Raw genomic sequence first — 21,007 nt, 5'->3', positions numbered from 1 at the left:
TTACACTTTCTACTTGTAGATCACATCTCAAAATACAAAAACACGATAATTATAAATTGTAGCCAAGGGTAAAAATAATGAACAAAAAAAGCTATTTCGGGTTACCCCAGATGGGACTCGAACCCACAATCCCCGGCTTAGGAGGCCGGTGCCTTGTCCATTAGGCCACTGGGGCGGCGTTATTTCGCTTGACAGTTTGAGTATTTGAACCTGGCTACCATTTCGATGTATGTCACGTGGATTGTCATACATATGAAAAGTGAGGTTATATCGGACCAAATATTGAGCTGTCGTATAATTGAATGTATATCAATCGCTTTAATTTAACATGTAGAAAATACAAAAGTAAACAATCACGACAGTAAAATTTGCGAGCAGTGCAAGCAGAGAATGGTTTTAAACTAGTCAACAATTGCCGGCAAAAACCAAACAAGCTATAATGTGTGCATCACCATGAATTCTTAATTTTAAGCTTGGTTTTATAACTTTCAATTAATAACTAATTTTGAACTACGATTCAAACCAATCGGACGAATTACACTTGCTGATTGGAAATTAAAGGCTTTATGAACCGAAAACATCACTAAATTGGACTTTCATTTTGCCGCGTAGTTGTCGCCTGTTTACTTCTGCCTATCTGAACTGAAGCAAATCGAGCAAGCACGATTGTGTATGTGGTCTGTGTGTATATAGCATTGCAGTCTATTTTTAGAAAAATCCATAAAACAGTGCCATCTGTGGCAACATGTTAACGACAAAACCGCATCTACATGCCATAAAACGCGAACAGGGTGTAGAATCTACGAAAATATACGCTCATCCGTCTGTGAATTTTATGATTCTTCGACATTATTTGATATTTTTATTTTATTTTCGCCATTGAAAAGACTAACATTTTACTGAGTAGAAATAAATCCTTTTTCCACATCGTTATAATTGACAATACTATCCATCACAACCTTACAATACCTACAGCAAATCACCAACACTCCACACGACAAGCCCAGAATTTAATGCGACATCGTGCAACAACCAATGTTGGTCAATAGCGCATTCTGTTTTATAGACCATCCCGTTTCAATTCTCTGCCACCTAAAATCCGAGTAATAACACTACACACAATAATCCACTTCAGTGTTTGATTACTTTTTTTTTGTATGCTTTGTAACCTCAATGTTTAATATTCAAATTTTGTCTTCCAAGTTTTTTTCGGGAAATGAAAATAATGGAAAGATTCAGCTATTGATGTCCGGTAATCCGGGATTTGTGTTTGTCATTTCGCGAACAGGAGCCGCTGTCAGAGTTAGTGGAATCTTCCTCGCTTGTATATTATACCCATTCGGGGTTTGGTTTAAAGCACATTTTGCGTTGTTCTATTCTGTCGTCCCTTTTAGACCCTTCAGATTAGAGATGGGCAAACAGTTCATGAACTGTTCAAAAGAACTAGTTCATCAAAAAGAGTGAACGAACGGTCGTTCTTTTTTACTGGGCAACAGTTCACATGAACTGCTTATCCAGTTCAGAACGAACTGTGTATGGTGATCGGTGTATAAGAGGAAGGCGAGCGAACGAGTGATAGATTAATGCTGCTGCAAGGTAAATAGTCCTCAAATTAACGAATGGAAACAAACTATAGCCCCATGAAATAACAAAAATAAGATGTCGGTATTGTCATTTTCATAATAAACCGCAACACAAACACGCAAACGTGAGGAGTTCAGGATACGGTGGTTCTTAAATTGGATTGTTCGATTATTTATCAAATGAAGTTTTAATTTCATATTTTTAAGTCGAGGGTAAACATTTCAGTAAGATATACGAATCTACCTCACCAAAATATACAGTTAATAGCGAAACGATTCAAACAGTCTTTTTGAACAGCATATAAAAATTTGTGTCGCTGATATGAATTGTTTTTATATTATATCATATTCTACTCGATAATTTCGAGAAAGTCGTTCGCGTTTTGGTACAGTTTAGGTATAGCAGTTATTGAAAAACATCATGAGAAAAGCAGCGCAACGCTTGTTTGTGCTGAAAAGAATGAATCACGGCTCGAACTAAATCAAAATTTCAAAACCATAGTTTGGTTTTCTATTCTGCTAAGATATTTATAACAAAATTCGGACATATAACTATTTGCTAACAAAAATCATTTCATGAATGAACAGTACATAACATCTCACACTTTTTTTATACTTGCTTTGGCATATCCCTCTAATGTACGAAAGAGTGAGTGAACTGTTCAAAAGAACTAGTTCACTTAAGTGAACGATTGGTCACTGAACGGTTCATTAAAGTGAACCGTTTTGCCTATCTCTACTTCAGATACAAGCTGTAGATTCAGGTAACATAAATGTGAGTTACAATCGTCATGAAATTCAATCAAAAGAATGATTTGATGTTGTATAGTATTCGTGTCTTTATCGAGGTCCTTTTTGCATTGCCGCACTGCATGATGCGTCTCATGATTATTCAATTGAATAAGTGATTACATTCAATAAATTATTGATTTATTTTAATACTTACATGTTGATTCAGAGTAACCGTCGCCGATAACGAAAATTTCAAAACATCTCCCGGGAAATGATTTTGAAGTTTTTATTTCCCGAAAACTTGATATTACTGCTCCTATTTATTGTACCCAATGTTAAAATCAAAGTTCTATGCTGCAAAACAAGAATACTGTTTCCACCAAAACCACCAAGATTCTGAGCCATCACACCAGTCAAAAGCTACTCAGAACTGGTTCGAAGAATATTTGTCGGATTTTATTTCATCGAAAAGGTGGCCAATTTCTTCATCTGACTTGAATCTTGTCGTTCAATCCTTTATAAGGCTGTGGAAACCACGCAACGCATCCTTCAGAGAACACAATCCTTACATGAGGACACATATGTAAGTAAATATAACACATATTTACCATTAAAAATTAAGGAGGTCGGGTTGAGCGACGGTGCAAGACGTGCTTGCTTGCACTATGTCTTCGTGTTGAAAGAATTTATTCAGTTTTCAGTTTAGTTTGGAAAATGTACCTCCTACCTTGGAAAATTGAAATCCATTGAAATTATTGGTAAAATAATATTGTTCAAATTCCCTGAATAACCTTCTGATAGCTGTGTTTGTGCTTCTTAGGAAATTTGTTTGATAGAGCGGAAAAAATATGATAGTGTTTGCTAGTTTGGCTTCGTTTTGCGAAAAAAAATATTTTTCTTCCGTTGATTATAGCCCACGTTTGTACGATATTACGTCTTCAAGTAAACATATGCAATAGTGTTTTGTATAAATTCAATGCTAGCAAAATTCTGGATAAATTGCGAAAAAGAACATGAATTCGTTAATAGAGCGAAGCCATTTTTTTTGCTACTTCGCATTGGTTGGTGAACACTCTATTCGATCCTATTCGTTTCTAATCGTCGCGCGCTCGGTTCCGTGTTTGTGAGCGTATTTCTTAAGTAGATCTACGTCTTTCAGGAAGAGTGCCAAATCAGACAACAGGTCACGCATTTATAAAATAAAGTTCACGTTAGTAACTATTTTCACTATAAATGAACTCTCATGGTTTGCATACCAATCGAATCTGAAATTTTTGTAAGATTTGTTTGATATGTTATACTTTACAATTCGCTAATCTCTAAACTGTTTAAATTCATGAAAACTGGAAGAACTTCCTTTTTTCCCATACATTTGTTCAGCCGATTTGTGTGCTAGCCCTACCCAAATTTCGAATGCTTATAACTCGAACATTTCTCAACAGATCGGAAAGATGTTTGCATCAATTGATAGAAAATATTTCTACGCGTCTATCACGATTCATAAAATGTTATTTTTCATGAGATGAACAATTTAATAACTGTAAAATGTCAAGTGTTATCTAAACGCCCTAATTGCCAAGGGTTGATTGGACCGATTTACGGTTTCCCCAACACAGACTTCAAAATTAGGGATAGCATTACCGTACCAAAATTTTAATAACCGATTATTCGGTAATGAAAATTTAGTTACCGGTAAAACCGGTTAATCACCGGTAAAGAAATACTTTGAAATAAATCATTTTATTTCAGAAACGGCTTTTACTGATTATAATTGGTTAATAAAATAACATTTTACAAGTTTTCGCAACCTTATTTGTTGATCAAAATAATACCTAAGGACACGAAGCATGTTAATTGTGTCGTCTTCTAATCTAGATCGAATCTTACAAACAAAGTTTCCAGAAGAGGAAAACGCACGTTCAGAGTCTACTGATGTTGGGCGTACATCCAATACCATTGTTATGTATTTACCGCCGATGCCCTCTGCGTCGTAGTACGAAAACTCTTGTTTAAGGGTTTCTGTTAACACTAAATTTACGGATGTTGATTGTATACCTATTTTTACTGAAGTGAGCCAATATGGCTCACACAAAAGAAAATTGAAGTTTTGCAAAGAAAGTAGTTCCAAATCAATTTCAATGAAATGTATACTATCAAAAAAAAAATCAGGGAAAACATTATTTTCATATGAACTCTGTTTACGAAACACATTTTTAATGAGTCAAATAGGCTCGGTCCGTAAATCTAGTGTTAATCCGTGTGTAGACGTTGAGCATGGGCTGGAGGTTGATACCTATGATTGCTGCAATCGTCGTTCAAGTTTTTCCTTGATGCTCAACTGTTCTGCAGGTTCTAAATCATCCAGTGGAATAATTCCTTCCTGTTATCCAGCTACTGAATCAATACAATCGTCGTTAAATTTCATCCAGACGAACAATTTCGAATGCCTGCTTGATCAATGCAGTGCGTGACGAAGACAGTCACAGTAAACATTAATTGTGTCACGATCACGAACAGAATGAACATTCATGTACGCGAACAAAACTGCATATACGAAACATCTTTGTGCAAATTTTTCAATCAAGGCTTTAGGCAGCTACTTAGAAATGATGTCTGATGTTAGATCCGATAGCTGTTCTAACATAAATTGCAATCTGACTTCAGCTTCGTAACGGGTTTAGTTTTTCCGGCATAGCAGTGCAACAGCGACCAGAACTTTTTCTAGAACATCAACCAATTATTTTTTGTTGTTAGTTCTTCGTCGCTGAAACTTATGTTGTGCTTCGTTACCAGATCGAGCAGTAATTTTCGAACTGAAGTTTGGAGGTCGTAGAATCGGCGCAACATTGCCAGAAGACTAGTCCATCTGGTTTTCCAACTAAGAAGCAAACAAATATCCTTTCCGTGGTCCGCGATAACATGCTTATGGAGAACATCGTCGATTTTTACCGGAGATTTACTGGAGAGCTTAACTGTTTTACCTTCTTTTTGGATTGTAGAACAGTATTCGGTCTTGATGATGAATTCGCCGGTTTCGTTAAAATCGGTGATATCATCATTATCATCGTCATCTTCTGTATCCGACCCGTCACAATCGACAGAATTGGATTTTTGATACCACACGTCCCTGACCACTAGATGAACACAATGCACAAATAGGCAAATATTATTTGTAATGAGTAAAAATGAAAATTACTGAAATTACCGGTTATTGATAGTAAAATTACCGGTGATTCGGTAATGAAAAATGACCCGGTATTACCGGTAAAACCGGTTAACAATCCCTATTCAAAATCGATGTACATGTGGAAATCCGCTTTGCAAATACATGTAAGTCGGGGTTATTTTTTGGTGTTGAGTACTTTTATACACTCTTGTCGTTGTGCAAATCGGAATATGTTTCCCTAGAACGTACTTTCAAACTGAGAAGCCTGGGAAAATAAACATTTCAGATACTAGAGGTGAATGAACTTTCGCGGTTCGAGAACTACGTAAAAATGAGATGTGCAATAATTTCATGTAAAATACAATGATTGTTTGACAATTTTTCCATTTCTATATTTTGGTAGTCCCATGATATTCGAAGTGGTAAACAAGTGGATTACATAATATAATCGCGTAGTTCTACGTCGAAAATATACGGTCGTGTCCTAGATACAACCCTTACAATTTTTTAATGAGTGTGGAGCATCTGTATAGCAGTGTGCGTATCACCATAGTAGGAAACGCAGACATAGTTCTGTTGAGTAGAAAGCTATAATAGGGCTCTTGCTACACATACATGCAGAGCATGTGTTGGGCACACATCGTTTGTTTACATTCGTAGTTTCTATGCAGCAGAAGCGGATTCATTATCAATCGGCGTTCTCGTAGATGATTTAAATACAGTTGCGGTCTTTCTACTAACGCAAATTTTTTTTCATAGAACTAACATGAATTTTGTGAAACATTTGGGCAAGCCATTTCATGAACAAGAGGTTTTGTGTGATGTAAATTTAATTTAATTCACTAGCACCCATTTTGTGATGTTCATTGAGTGACTTTCTCACTAGATTTTGAATCGAAAAATTGGCAGAAAAGGATTTTCAACATTTTCGCACCTAGATCAAATTCACAGAGGCTCGAGCTCACTTTCGAATGCTTCCTTGTATTTTCCATGAATTGGCTCATCGATAGATTTTCTCCATTTCCGATCAATTTTCTTATAAACATATTGAACTTCTCCACAGAGTATTCCGTTACCCGGAAATAATATATTGGTTGATCTTTCTGGCTGAATTCAATTTCTATCTTTCTTCGTGTTCTTCGTGCCTTTGACGCTAAAAGTGAAACATGTACTCGCATGTTATTAATATAGAGTAGCGCGTTATTTTTACAACTACTTCGCTAAAATAATTATTTAAATAAAGTTCAATCTTGTCGATCCATATAAATCCTATGCAGCGATCACTTTTACCTGCCCAACAGATTACTAATACATATGCACGCTGCAAGCGCCTTATGAGCTAAGTTCTTTTTTTCTCTTTCCTTTCTTATATATTATTTCTTGGGGGACTTCGATGGGAGGGGTGTTTATATTTTTCTTTTCAGGTATCACTCTATTACCGTTAGTGCCTACTCACTCATCACTCTTCGTTTCAGAGTTCGAATTCAGATTTGAATTCTGCATACGGAGTAGGATTCTACATAATAGTTTCAACGTTTGGCCTTGAATTCCGTTGGTGGGTAGCGGATTTGGATATGAATATTTTAAATTATTTATTATATAAACTTACAATGTAAATAATTAGAAGCGTATTATTTATATAAACTTTTTTAGAATTGTATTATATAAACTTTTTTAGAATTGCAATCACCTTGTACGTTATAGGAATACCTTTTTGAAAAAAGATTCGATGGGTTGTATCCACGACACAACCGCTTAGAACGTAGAACTACGCAATCTTTTTTTTAAATTTGTTGGTTTATCATTTCGGATATTATTTGCGAATGCGTAGAAATTCCATAAATAACTCTTTAGTAAAAAGTTCCGGGGACCCTGAATAGTTTTTTTAATGGCTTGCGTGGTTTTGTAGAATTTTTTCGAGAAGCAACGATTCCTTCTTGCCTTTGCGAGAACAATACACTAATTGGTCATATGCCGCAATTTGTTTCTTTATATCAATGCACGCATTACACTGAGTATTTTACGAGAGACATCTTCCGTGCATCGCCATTCAACAAGCATCAAGCACGCGTCTAACAGATGCTTACTTACAATGCAAGGGTGGAGTTTACTTCGCAAATATTCTCTTTTCGTTATCCCCCTTCGTTGTTTCTGATCTAGCGGCTGCATAAGTTACCCGTTATTGACAGCTCTTTTCGTGAAAGCACACAAATGGACAGAACAAATACATGGGGAATTCATCCATAACCAGGGGTTATGGATGAATGTAAAATTTTGCGTGTCAATTATGTATATTATGTAACACGTGATTTTTACAAATGAGGAATGCATATTGAACTAAAATTGTTTTAAAAAGTTTTAGAATATAATGACGAGTTTTGGCAAAAGTATTAAGAAATTTAAAGAAAAATAATTAATTAAGGGTCAAGCTACGTATTTTAAGTATCTAAATAATATGAAGCAACAATTTTCACTCAAATTTTAACAATTCGAAACTTCATTTGGTCTTTCTAAATTGCTGAATTGCTTTTCAATTCTTTGAACAGCTTTGGGGAACAACAACTCGTGAAGCTATTTGTATTGCTGTTTGTTTTCTTCTAAATTTCATTTACCATGTGATCACGAACAAAAGTATTATGAGTCGAATTTTTTTTATTCCATTTGTTTATTTATTTAGGCTGATTAGCATTTCATCGTGTACATGTCACATGTTTTTGTCGAATCTATAAATAGCACACTACACAGTTGCCATATTAGGTGTAAGAGTATTCCGTTTATACCATTGCATATCGTACATTACACAATATCCTTTAAGACGTAAGAGTATTTTATCTGTTCTTCCATTGTCCAGCTAGACCACCGAACAGCGGAGACAGTTGATATGATCATTGTTGTGTTACAAATAGAACAACATCCCGATGTTTCTTGCAGAGCAGAGCAGTTGTAAGGATGAATCGATCTTATTTCGACCGTGGATCTCCATCGCTGATAATTGTTGCGTGGATGTAGTTATTCTGTTACAACACAAAGATGGTCAATTGAGGACCCTGATTTTTGAACTTACAACCGATCGCTTACTAAGCGAACGAGCAACCAATGAGGCTACGGAGTCGAAATTTTTGACCTTCAATATTTTTCATTGGGGGTCTAAACAAGTGATAAACAAAAAACGCAATATCTGATGATAGCGGGTAGACTACCATACCTTGTTAAACTCTAAAAATTTTTGATGGGCTTTCAAAGAAACATGAGGTTTGGCCTTTGTTCTGGAAGAGGGCGCCTTGGTCAATTATGAACGCTTGTGCTTGTTGAAATTTATCGAGTGGCTGTTTGGTAGAAGCTTTTAATACAGATTTTTTCTCCTATCTCACTAGACACAAAGAATGACTCTCTGCAGGTGAAGATCGGCTTTGGAGATATCTAATGATGGTTCATTTCGCTCACCTCAAAGATTTTTTCGCTCAACATTGTTGTAAAGGATAATACTTTTCTTCGCCTGATACTATTTGCTTCAAACTGAGAGTTTTCATTGCATTTATAAAGCGAGTTGTTGATGGGGATACGATCCATTTAATGTTTTCGGTCAAGGCCAGAAGGTGTAGAACTCATACATTGTAGCGTTTCGTAATCAAGTTTCACCAGGGGCTCATGAACATAGATACATAGATAGGTAGACTTCTCTAAAGATAGGTCCCCGTGAATGAATTTGTTGTGCGAGTTCTTGAATAACATAAACGAAGCGGTTTTTTCATTGAGAGTGGAAACTGAATCGAAACATCGAAAACAATGTCGTATATTTTTAATATTACAACATTCCAAAATGCTTTGGTGGCATCTGAATCCTGCCGATAATTGCGTTCCAATTCTGATCGATAATAATAACGTCAGATTCTTTAAAATCAGTGAAAATAAATCGATCGCTCCCAGCTCATGTGCGATACTCTCTGAATACAAATTTCAGCAAAAAATTTCAACGATGTGAAGAAATATGGAATAACCACCGCGCAGTAATATCAGACAGCAGAAATAAGTATAAATTTTCTTGCAATGCAGATTATTTTTTATATATTGTTGAATACAGATATATATTTGTTTTTCAAAATATTTATTAGTGTCCACGTGTATGTAATCTATACCCCCTCTCCCCTCACCGTGGACAAACGTGGACATTTTCGTAACCCCTTCCCCCCAAAAATTGTTCACGTGGTATGTGGACAACCCCTTATCAATTTGGTTACATAAATTTCATAAAAAAATAATTTATTTCACCAAAAAACTTTACAACCTTTTCAAACTTAAATTAGAACTTTCTGATTTTAAATGCAACTTAAGACTGAGCTCTCTTGAATCAATCTTCCTTGTTATCAATGTTTATCCTAAGCTAGCGAATTCCAACTATCGCACGATATTTCATGTTCATTCTTGATCGTCATTATTTATCCGATTTCCTCCGGCCGGTTGAATTTTGTTTATTTATGCAATTTCTTTATCGCTGGCGAGGTTGCCCTTGCCCGAGGTTGCCTTACCCGCCCTTGCCCGCTGATTTGGCTGCATTCGATGACTTTGACTGTGGAACGTTGAGATTGTTTACTCTATGCGATTTCCCGATCGCTGATGGTGTTGACCTTGATGCTGTGGATTTCGCTAATCGGCTGACTAAGCTGGCTTGTAAGATTGTAGAAGCAACGCTTTATGCTTGCCTGGCTCTGCTTTGGGAGTTTGTGTTCATAACTTATACATTTGCTAAAAAAAATCGTTATGTTTACAAATTATTCCTCTCAGTGTATGCAATTCTGATTTGTGTTGTAATCAATCTAAACTGTGGCATTCTAAATATTCGTGTATACGCATTCTACAAATACTAAAATAAACCTGGCAACCCTACAGTAGCTGTTGTTATTTACATTCTGACATCGACAGTAGGCAGCATGGAAAACAAATGCGTAGTTTGCGGTGCAGACAATCAAAAATACAAGTGTAAAACGTGTGCAGTGCATTAGTAAGTAGCTTGCAAATGATTCCAGGTTGCAAAGGCTTATCAAGTTACTGTATTTATTCTATTTTTCAAGTTGCTCTGTGCCATGTTATAAAACGCACAAAGAAACACCGTGCGAACCACCGGCGACAGAACTTCCGATCGTGGAGGACCGGCAGCCCCAAAAAACATTCCTCTACACGACAGTTGACACCGTTGATCCCGAAAAGCTCGAACAGCTACGTAAATGTTTTCCCTCAACGTTCATTGTTCGAGTAATAATTTCATATTCAACATTTCCAGGACATTCCGAGCAGCTGAATAATCTCCTGTACAACCCACATCTTCGACGGCTGCTAGAGGAAATCGACAAAGCACCGGATGCTATGAAGGCAGTTCGCGTGGCTATGATGGAACCACTGTTCGTAGAATTCGCCGACGAATGCCTCAAGACAGTGGAGCCTCCGGACGCAAGTGAAATGAATGAATTTCTTTCCATGAACTCGTAGCAAAGTAGCACTCACTTTAGACCGCTTTTATTTTAAGAATAAAGTTATGTACAAAATACTCGTTGCTATTTTTTTATCTAATAAATGCAATCGATTAACACTTACAGCTCAACTTTAGCATCACCGATTTTTCCACTATCGGCTGTGTATAGGAACAAATCATCGGGCAGTGTGCTTTTGTCCAACTCCTCGGCCAGAGAATGATATCGCTGGCGCAGCAGATAAGCAGCTGCCTTGGGTTGCCGATTCCGGGTGAAAATACCCTTTTTGTTTCCTCCCACGCGAGTGTACGCTGTAAGGCGAATAAAGATAGGATCATCGTTCTTGCCACCGTTGTGCTTTCGTTCCTTACTCTGAGCCGTCTTGAAATCGGCAAAATTCCACACGAACTCTCCGATGAAGAACTTCTGCTGGCGGAGAAGATCGAAGGCACGGAAATGTCGGCTAAAAACCTGAGATTGGTAGTCCTCAGACCAGATGTAGGCGGGAAGCTAGAGGGTGAAATAATCGTCATATATAGTCGTATAACAGTCGACTTAAAGTGTGATGCCCATGTTACCGTGTGTAGCCCTTCCATAGTGTCCGCACCATATTCAGACATCAATACCGGTTTGTTGTGCTTAGCATTCCAAGCTTGGGCTTCCTCCACCACGCGGTTCGTTATCATGTTCAGTTTCCCCGCGTTTTGGTACCATCCATTGTAGCGATTGAAACTAATGATATCGAGATGCTTTGCCTAAGTATTTGAGGAAGATAGGAATGAAATGTTTAAATGAGTGAATGGTTTCAATTTACAGTCACAGTTATCGAGTACGTGTTTGGGCGCCACTTTCGATGCCAGCAGTCGTGGCCGAGTGGTTAAGGCGTCTGACTCGAAATCAGATTCCCTCTGGGAGCGTAGGTTCGAATCCTACCGGCTGCGCACTCTTTTTTTGCTGTTCATTTCAGGGATTTCCAGATTTTTTTTTATGGCAGAGCACTTTTTATAGCAAAAACATTTGACGAAGCACCTGCATTTTTAACCCTCTTATACTCGCGCATAAGGCCTAATAGACCGATAATCAATGAGGTGGCTGAATTAAATGACTATTTCAACTACATGAAGTTAAAGAAAATATATTTTCTGGAGTTTTTAAATTCGATTAAATCTTTTTCTTTAACCCTCCTGTACTCGGGTGCAAAATCATAACAAGTATACTCGCGTACGGTGTCACAGACCGAAAATTGAACTTCTCTGTAATAATGCCATTGTGTATTTTTCAGGCTTTATTGGCATTTATTTGAAGAAGAGGGTATGATTGAATGAAAAAACTCCAAAAAAATATGTTTTCTCCATCTTTATTATGTTTTAATAGTTATCTAACTCAGCATCCTCAAAATAGAGTAATTTTTGATGCTCCAACACAAATAACGAAATTCGAATTTTTCGCTGTTACTAATTAAAAGTAAGCAACTGAATATAATTTATGGAAGTATAAAGAGCTATAAAACAACATAAAATCGTATTAATCGGTTCTGGTTACATTGGAGTAAGAATCAGAACATAGCATAACTGCATGCTCGAAACAAACATATTTTTTACATTTCATGCAGTTATTGCGTATTTTTCGGGTCTTTTATCAAAGAAGATATTCTAGATAATTACCAGATGATAAAGGTTCTGGAATATAAAGTTTGCATATTTCTAATGTTCTTTGTCTCTGTATTCTTGGTAAACTAAGAAGTAATGCTTTTATTAGATGGGGCTAAACAAGATGATATTAAAGAATTTCTAGGAACTTCCTTTTCTATTTCTTGTTTTCTTGTCGATATTGTCCGTTATAAAAAAAATATCCCCGAAACTGTAACTGTTAAAAATTACCGTGAGCCACCGATTAGTTTATAGTTTACTGTTTACAATTCTTCCACAAGTGTGTATGTGTATGACCATTATATTTAGCGAATAACTATACGAAAGTCAAACATTTATATTTTGCTTTTGAACGTATGAATCTAACGACGAATAGTTAATATATATGGATCCGATCAATCCAGTTAGAAAAGGGACTGAAATCAAATGAGAATGGTCCGGTAATGATCTTATGCATTATGTTCAATAAATATTCCACGCCACTAACATTAATTTATACATTTCATTGAACAATATTTTAAAATATGAAAAAAGGTTCTTGTCCAAAAAAGTTACACCTATACTCGCGTCGGTGTGTCAGACCGAAAGTGTTAAAAAAGTGGTACACGTCTCTTTTGTACCAACACATGCAATACACTAAACGATGACGAACGACGAATAACGAAGCTAGAGAGGATCGCAAAGTCGTAGTGTTGATATTTTCTGAGAAATGAATGAATTATTGATTTCTTGGTCTGACAGACCAATGCGCGAGTATAGGAGTGTTAAATGAATATCAATAACGCCTGAAAATACACAGTAGCACAGTAGTTACAGAGACGCGCGAACTTCGTCTCGCTCAAAAATTGATGTTTTGATTTGAATACATTTGAGCATTCACGTTCTCTTACTGATCGAAGTTCGTAGGTTCAATCCCAGAATTATTCATTGATTGATCTTCTAAATGACTTTTTTAAGCTAAAGCGAATGAACTTTGTAGCACAGCAGTGGAACTCCATACAATTCACTGACTAAAAAGTGTCCACATTTTCATCGTTTGTTTACGTGAAGAATATAATTTTTTCAGGAACACTTGATTTGAAAGTGTATGGATTAATAGCTGTCTTGACGCAAGGTCTTTAATGAAGAATGAGAAGATGGGAAGGTTCATATAAACATGTTTATAATTACATAAGTTTATTTAAATATTAATATTGCCCTTATTTAACTATTCAGTGCATTTTTATCAAAATTTGAAAGAGAAATTAAAAAAGGAATGTGTTTTTTCTATATTTTTCTGAGATGGTTATTAAAAATCCATAGTTACCTTTGCTTTATTTTACATACCAAACGAATCGGAAATTCCCTATTATTTGTGTGATATGCTATACATTACGATCCCACAGTCTGTATAAGGTTTAAATTGATGAAAATTGGTAGCAATCCCATTTCCCAATACATTTGTTCTGTCCATTTGTGTGCTTTCCCGAACAGAGCTGTCAATAACGAGCAACTCATCGACGAGCAACGAAGGGGGAATAGTAAGTTTTAAAGTCTCCGGGAACAAAGGGAAAGAACAAAAATGAAGGGGGATATTTGACTAGAGTATAAACAGTGGATCTCGCTGAGGCAAACTTTCATTCTTCGTGGGGACACCGACTGAACAACATCGTTGCTGGGCGAGCTGGCAGAGAGGGATCGAATGCCTTCCTCAAGGCAATGGGTGTGGAGGAGTAATGTTATGAATAAAGTAAAGTTTTCCAAGGGCCTTTTCGAAGGTTACAGACGAATGAACTGAAGAAGTTTAAAGAAGTTAAAGAAGGAAGAAGGAAGGTAAACTTTCAGTATCGTTCTGTATTCAAAGCAATGAACATCGCTTGTTCTTCCTTTTTCTACGACATCACATTCCTTCGTTTAGGATTGAGCTGAGGACGCGACAAAATTACTCACGCGCTGATGTCTCTGGCATTGCAATCATTACATCATACTGACGCCATTGCATTAAGGTTTCGAGCTACACAATTGTGTGGGGAATCAACAAGCTTGACTATCGTCGGCTCACCAAAAAATAAATGTTCTGGAATTTTGGTCTCGCATTACGGCAGCAAAACTCTCTTCACAAAGAATGAGAGTTAAGCTAGTGCAAATTATGCAGCCGTGATGATGAATATAAACAAGGAGGGGAGATAGTCGGAGGGAAATATTTGTGCTAGGGTAATTAGTAATGAATCTCTGCTAAGGCAAATATTCAATCTTTTTCCAAGCAGTTAACATTGTGCCTAAAAGTGCGATTCCACTGGCAATTCTAAATAATATTGAAAAAAATATTTCAAGGCGATCATACCATTCTACTTAACAGTTATTTATAAAATTTCACAACATTATAAATAGTATCCGAAGTTATAAACAAGCGACTTATATAAAAAAAACAGCTTAGTTCTACGTCAACAATGCGGTCGTATCTTGGACACAACCTCCTATAATTTTTTTCACTTTTTCCCAAAAATGACTTTTATCAAGAACTCATAACTTTTGAACCACTAAGCCGATTCAGATGATCGATCCATCAAATTGATGTTAATTAGCTAGTCTTTTTTGGAAAAATATCAAACTTGCAAGTAATTTGCATTTTGTTTTCGTAATTCTTGATTGTATTCGTTTTTATAGTTTACATGGTTTCGGGACCAACGGCGCTATATTTTTCTATATTTTTTCTTGAAAACTGAGGATTTTTTTACACATTTACATTTTTTACTCAAAACTAGTTTTTTTTTCTTTTTTGAGTTATAATTTTTTAAAGTTGACCGATAGTTCGGAATATTTATTTCTTCCCATTTTTCCTATTCTCAAAAATTCATAAAATTTGAACTGCTAGAGCGATTCAGATGATCGATATATCAAATTAAAGCCTAGAATTTTTTGGAAAAATATTGCACTTGCGAAAAAAAATAATTTTGTTTTCGTGATTCATAATTGTGTCTGTTTTTTATAGATAAAAAAATATTTTTTTGCAAGTGTGAAACTATTGACTTAAATTAAGTATGTCGATTATCTGAATCGGTTCAGTAGATCAAAAGTTATGAATTTTTGAAAAACGTTATTTTTGGAAAAAAGGAGTAAAATGATTTTTTGAACCATCGGATAAATTTTAAAAATCATAATTTAAAAACGAAGAACACATTTTTGGATATGTTATCTAAAAAATTCTCAGCTTTCGAGAAAAAATATAAAAAAATATAGCGCCCTTGAATGAAACTATAAAGAACAATTACGATCAATAACTAAGAAAACAAAATTATTTTTTTTGTGAGTATACTATTTTTTCAAAAAAAGTTGATGGGTCTGAGCCTAGGGGCACGGACGAGATCTTGACATAGGACTGTGATTGTGTGTAGTAATTGCATTTAAATTGAGTTTTTCATTGTTCAAAATCTGTATTTTTTTCTCTTTTGATACATCAAACGGATGCCCTGGAAAAACGTATCCTGTATGTACTTGTATCATCTAAGTGGGTTAGATGACATGACGTGGTAGAATTCTGTACCACATTCTGTTCAAATCTTGTTCAATCTGATTTACGTGGGTATACTCTTTCGATCTACTAAATCAGCAGCCATTTAAATTCATTTATTGCTTTTTCACATAACCAAACAACAAACTCGATATTATGACATCCTGGACCACAATTACACAAATTTTTAGTAGTGAGACCTACACGATAAAAACATGAATTGAGCACAAATTGATTGAACAACATACAATATAATATAAAATCAATGCCTATTATAGGTAAATGGAGAATAATTCATATTACGCCCGAATTTAGGCAAAAAGATTGCTCGTTGCGTCGGGGAGGAAGCGAGTGGATAGTGCAATCGGAAGAAAACATACCCAATTAAATCGTCAAATTGTTAACTTTTTTACTAAATCCATTGTTCATGTTTCAAGCAAAAAAAAATCTGGATAAATTTCCTGTCTAATGATATATAACACAACATATGTCGCAATAACCATTTTGAGTAACATGCGTTTGAAAACTCTTAATAAATCGTTACATTTATCGTAGAGTGACCCCCTATAGAGAAATCAAAGACATAGCCCTATGTCAAAAACTAGCTAACTGGCCAATTTGATATGTCGATCATCTGAATCGGTTTAGTAGTTCAAAAGATATGAATTTTTGAAAAACGTAATTTTTGGAAAAAGGGGAAAAACTAGATTTTTCGAACCACTCTAAAATGGAATGGGATCTAATATTTAACGATAAGGAACAAAAATACCAATTTACATGAAAATCTGAGAACGACTATGTCGGTTTGGCATAGAACTACAAAAAAATATAGTTTGGTGTTAATTTCCCCGGCAACTAAAAAGCTGATTACTAGAAACCAATTGACGTTAACGTTTCATTACCTTGTAAATTCTAGATACAATATCAACAGAGGGTATTTTAAAAAATAAAAATGGCTTTTTACGGCGTGTGTTCGAAGAAAGGAAATTTATTCAGAAATAATATTTTTATGTTGTTTTTAAGCGCACATACATTATTTAGTCGTATAATTATTGTATCATTAAATTTATTCCGATGAGAATGCTTTAAAATATTTCAACTGATGCTCTTACCACATTTTAATTTTTTTATTAAATGTTCAGTATCTAAGGCGAAGCTCCATTCGTAAATTACACATTTGTTATTATTGGTGGAATACGACCATAAATGTTGTCATGAATAGCACAGCAAGTTATGATTACAATACATATGGGTTTATTTCGATAATGCAAATATTAACGACATTACACATAAACCGATAAAAATGCATTATAATATTTGTCCACAGCTTTTAAGCGTCTATATGTATATTTTATTCAATTTTCAGTTCGTAATTTCTATCCCATTCGCGCGTTTATCATGATGATGCTAACATTAATAACATTATATATGAACCTCCCACCTTATATATGATGTCTCCCACCCTTCTAGAGACATCTTAACATTATGTTCAATTTTTAGAGCGTAAATCTTCTGTCAATTTTTTCACTGTTTACTTTTTCTTGCCACAAATTGTTGCCACTTTTTTCTCTCAAGTTCCACTTCTCTTCTCTGTTTGTAGTCTAAAACTTCTATGATAGAAAAAAAAAACAAAAATCAACATTTTTTTAATACGTACAGTGTCGACAACTACGGTCGTGTGAAGCGGTTAACTCTATCAGATTAGCAAGCCTGCAAACAGTTTCAATCTGCTCTCTACGAGAACTTGTCATAAAAATATAAAATTGATATCAGACACGCCCCTCGTTTTAGATTCTTAAAACCACTTGCAAAAACAAAACATTCTATTCCATTACATCGAATATATATTTGATACGGAAAAAAAATATTTTCATTTATAATTTTATTTTCAAAATTCGTTATTTCATCCGAGGTTCCATTACGATTTCCGCTTCCCAACGCCACGGCACAAGATTCAATTCCGTCAACGCGAATATCAATTGAACTAACAACGTCTACCACGATGTTGCTTTAGAACTTTCCCATTTTCCTTCAATATTTTCAATTTTTTTAACGTAACATATTTCTATGGGCGGAGACGAACACAACAAAATAAAGACAGCTCAAATCGGACGATACGTCCTCATATTTTGTGCTTAGCAACTCTTACTAAGCATAGCATTTGGCGATTCATGTTCAATTATATATGCATGCCGAATTATATATTCCATGCCGAACCGATATAGTGGATCGCAGATTTTCGTGAAAAGTGATAGTTTTGTTCCTTATCGCGAAATATTAAACCCGTATTTTTTATTAGGGTGCTCATTTCCATTTCAGGGTGGTCCGAAAAATCTATTTTTTCCTCCTTTTTCCAAAAATTACTTTTTTTTAAAAATATTTATAGCTTTTGAACTACTGAACCGATTTAGATGATCAAAATATCAAATTGAAACCAATGAATTTTGTTTAAAAAAATATTAGACTTGGAAAAAAAGTCGGATTTTGTTTTTGAAGTATTGATTGTAGTTGTTTTATAACAGGCTAAGTCCCAAAAGCTCGAATTTCGGCATTTTTTTTCGAGATGAAAAATCTCGACGATCTCGACGTTTCATGCATTTTTAAGTCATTTGGCCTCTAAAAAAATATCGATTTTCCAAATTTCCTTAGAAGATTTTCGAGGATCAAAAAATCAAAACTTTGAGCGTTTTGAGGCACCCCTAACTCATGCCCGATTGAGCTGAAACTTAGCACAGATCATTTTTTCGGGCTAATAAACAAAATGTACATGGTCGGTTTTTGAAATTTGACATGACCATTTTCGCTGCCACCCTAGTCTCCATATCTCCATATCGAAGAAACGTGCTCTAGTATCAGACTTGCCCTAAAAATCTTGATTAGAGGTGGAATTAGTTCTTATTCTCCATTTTGAATCAGGGCTGGAGAAATCCCATCTGCACCTGCAGATTTGTAAGGATTGAAAGGATCTCACCGCTTTTACTACTCTGGCCCTCGTGAAGACTAACACAGCAACTATGTTTGCGACATCCTTTGCACTTTCAGGGCCTGTGAGGCTCCTTCTTCTTTTTCTTTTTGGCTTTGAGAGGGTTTAAAAGAGCGAGGCGCCTTCGAGAGCATTTTGTGTCGCCATTATAGCCAGGATTTGTATTCGAGTGGACAGATATAGATCCCGGGAAGTGAATTTTCATCAGTAAGTCTAGTACTTATGAGGAAGTTTTTGTAAACGGACCGTCGTCCTCTTTAAGGGAACCCAGCCCTTTCGAATGGTCTTTTGTCAGAGTCTTATTGAGTCTAGCAACGATTGGCGTATTTTCAATGCTTTCGCAGTTATATACCCAGGATTTTCGTTTGGATCGGCTCAGTTCTCTGCTGTACTCAATTACAGCAGTACTCGCGCACTCGCGTTTGTAGTCTGTGTTAGGAATACACATTCGGGAGTGCAAAAATGCATGCGGGTTCAAAAGTGCCCACGACTTGCATGAATCAATAACCTTAACATCTACTTTTTATACTACAGAGCTTTAAACTTGAAAGTTCATTCGTCCCTAGCTAGTATTTGTAATGAAGATTTTCCTAGACTTCTCGGTTTTCAGGACCGTGTTGAGGAAACACATTTCGGTTTGATTAGCCAGTAAGCATCAAATATATGTAACGAGCGAAATTTATAAACACTTACCGCCTTATCTTCGTTGACTCCCACGGCGATAGCGGCCGTAACCGGTCGCGCAGGATCAAGCTGACGTGTGTATTCAGCCACAGCTTCAAAGTAAGCATCAGCCGCCTGCAGAGCGGTGCGAGGTTCGTTGGCAATAGACCACATAACAACGCTTGGATGATTCCGATCCCGATGAATCAACTGTTCAATGCTGAATTTGTGTTTTTGCAGCAAAACTTGCGAGTAGTTTCTGAAACGAACGGGCAATGAATGAGCCTTGGTTTCCAGCACTAATTCATGACTACTCACTCTGTATCAACGCTCGGGCACTCGTCAATAATCATTATACCGTGTTCATCTGCAAATTGCATGCTCTCCTCGGAATAAGGGTAGTGTGAGGTACGATAGGCATTTGCACCTACCCATATCAGAAGATTATAATCTTTAGTTAGCAGAGCGTAATCCAAACCTTTTCCTCTGATCTGGAATCAAAAATTAATCAATTATCATTTTCATTCGTCAAACGATACTGTACTATATATATGTCAATCTCACATCTGAATCTTCATGCTTTCCAAAGCCACGGAAATAAATGGGCTGTCCGTTGATCAGGAACGATGTATTATTCCATTCCAACGTCCTCACTCCAACTTTCATCCGGTACACGTCGTGAACGTGTCCCACGGGTTCTGTGGCTTCATTGGATTTCCCTTCCAAAGTGATCTGCATGGTGTACATATACCCGGGCTCCGCATGCATCAAGTAAGGCCACCAGAGCTTGACATTATTCACAACGACCACACCATTCAAGCCTGCTCCTGCAGCACTATCCGTGCCCACCACCGTTCCGTTTTTATCCATAACTTTCACCGTCACTTGCAAATCGTTGCTAAAGTTCAGATTGCTTTTTACCTTATAATAAATGTGACCTTCGTCACCGATCAGATCGGTATTAACCTCAACATCCTGTATAAATACTCGCGGCACTGTGTACAGCATCACGGAACGATGGATACCGGCGTAGTTGAAGAAATCGAAGGTATAACTTTGAACTATCTCAACGCCACCATCCACCGGTTGATTCGCCACTTTACCTTGGGGAACCGTCACCTGGAGGAGAACGTTATCGCACAATACCGTGATGCGGTTCTCGGCACCATAGTTTAACACGCTGGAAATCTCGGCCTCGAATGGAAGATGGCCGAACTCGTGTTTCACAACTTGCTGCCCGTTGATCCACTAAAATGAGAAACCGAAATCGTTGATC

At 36.3% G+C, this 21,007-nt stretch overlaps 2 protein-coding genes and 2 non-coding genes across 7 annotated transcripts in view; 2 read left to right on the top strand and 2 right to left on the bottom strand.

The window, feature by feature from the left end:
• Nucleotides 1–102: 102 nt before the first annotated feature.
• On the bottom strand, nt 103–175 carry Trnar-ccu (transfer RNA arginine (anticodon CCU)). The gene has a single exon. It is a non-coding gene; the product is annotated as a tRNA-Arg (tRNA).
• A 10,172-nt stretch (nt 176–10,347) lies between these two features.
• Nucleotides 10,348–11,023, top strand: LOC129768237 (zinc finger HIT domain-containing protein 3). The gene is made up of 3 exons (XM_055769736.1): nt 10,348–10,480; nt 10,551–10,699; nt 10,760–11,023. Exons 1-3 carry the CDS (start codon nt 10,410–10,412, stop codon nt 10,963–10,965), a joined length of 426 nt encoding a protein of 141 aa, XP_055625711.1. The 5' UTR covers nt 10,348–10,409; the 3' UTR covers nt 10,966–11,023.
• LOC129768236 (beta-glucuronidase) overlaps nt 10,981–21,007 on the bottom strand; it is a 57,485-nt gene continuing 47,458 nt past the window's right edge. For all 4 annotated transcript variants that reach the window (XM_055769732.1, XM_055769735.1, XM_055769731.1 and 1 more), the window contains exons 4-9: nt 20,296–20,979; nt 20,050–20,222; nt 19,762–19,990; nt 11,525–11,701; nt 11,318–11,456; nt 10,981–11,257 (exon numbers count right to left, since the gene is read on the bottom strand). In XM_055769732.1, coding sequence (XP_055625707.1) covers nt 11,067–11,257; nt 11,318–11,456; nt 11,525–11,701; nt 19,762–19,990; nt 20,050–20,222; nt 20,296–20,979 — 1,593 coding nt within the window. In that variant the 3' untranslated portion in view covers nt 10,981–11,066. The remainder of the gene's footprint in view (nt 11,258–11,317; nt 11,457–11,524; nt 11,702–19,761; nt 19,991–20,049; nt 20,223–20,295; nt 20,980–21,007) is intronic.
• Nucleotides 11,806–11,887, top strand: Trnas-cga (transfer RNA serine (anticodon CGA)). Its single transcript has one exon. It is a non-coding gene; the product is annotated as a tRNA-Ser (tRNA).

Source organism: Toxorhynchites rutilus, chromosome 2 (genome assembly GCF_029784135.1).
Source record: "Toxorhynchites rutilus septentrionalis strain SRP chromosome 2, ASM2978413v1, whole genome shotgun sequence".
NCBI classification, from domain to species: domain Eukaryota; kingdom Metazoa; phylum Arthropoda; class Insecta; order Diptera; family Culicidae; genus Toxorhynchites; species Toxorhynchites rutilus.
Note: the sequence above shows the minus strand (reverse complement) of the source record. Positions and strands in the feature narration are given on the sequence as shown.

Coding starts and splice junctions, on each gene's coding strand:
- LOC129768237 (XM_055769736.1), top strand. CDS start 10,410: ATGGAAAACAAATGCGTAGTTTGCGGTGCAGACAATCAAAAATACAAG. Junction 10,481..10,550: donor AAAACGTGTGCAGTGCATTA/GTAAGTAGCTTG, acceptor CTATTTTTCAAG/TTGCTCTGTGCCATGTTATA. Junction 10,700..10,759: donor CGAAAAGCTCGAACAGCTAC/GTAAATGTTTTC, acceptor CAACATTTCCAG/GACATTCCGAGCAGCTGAAT.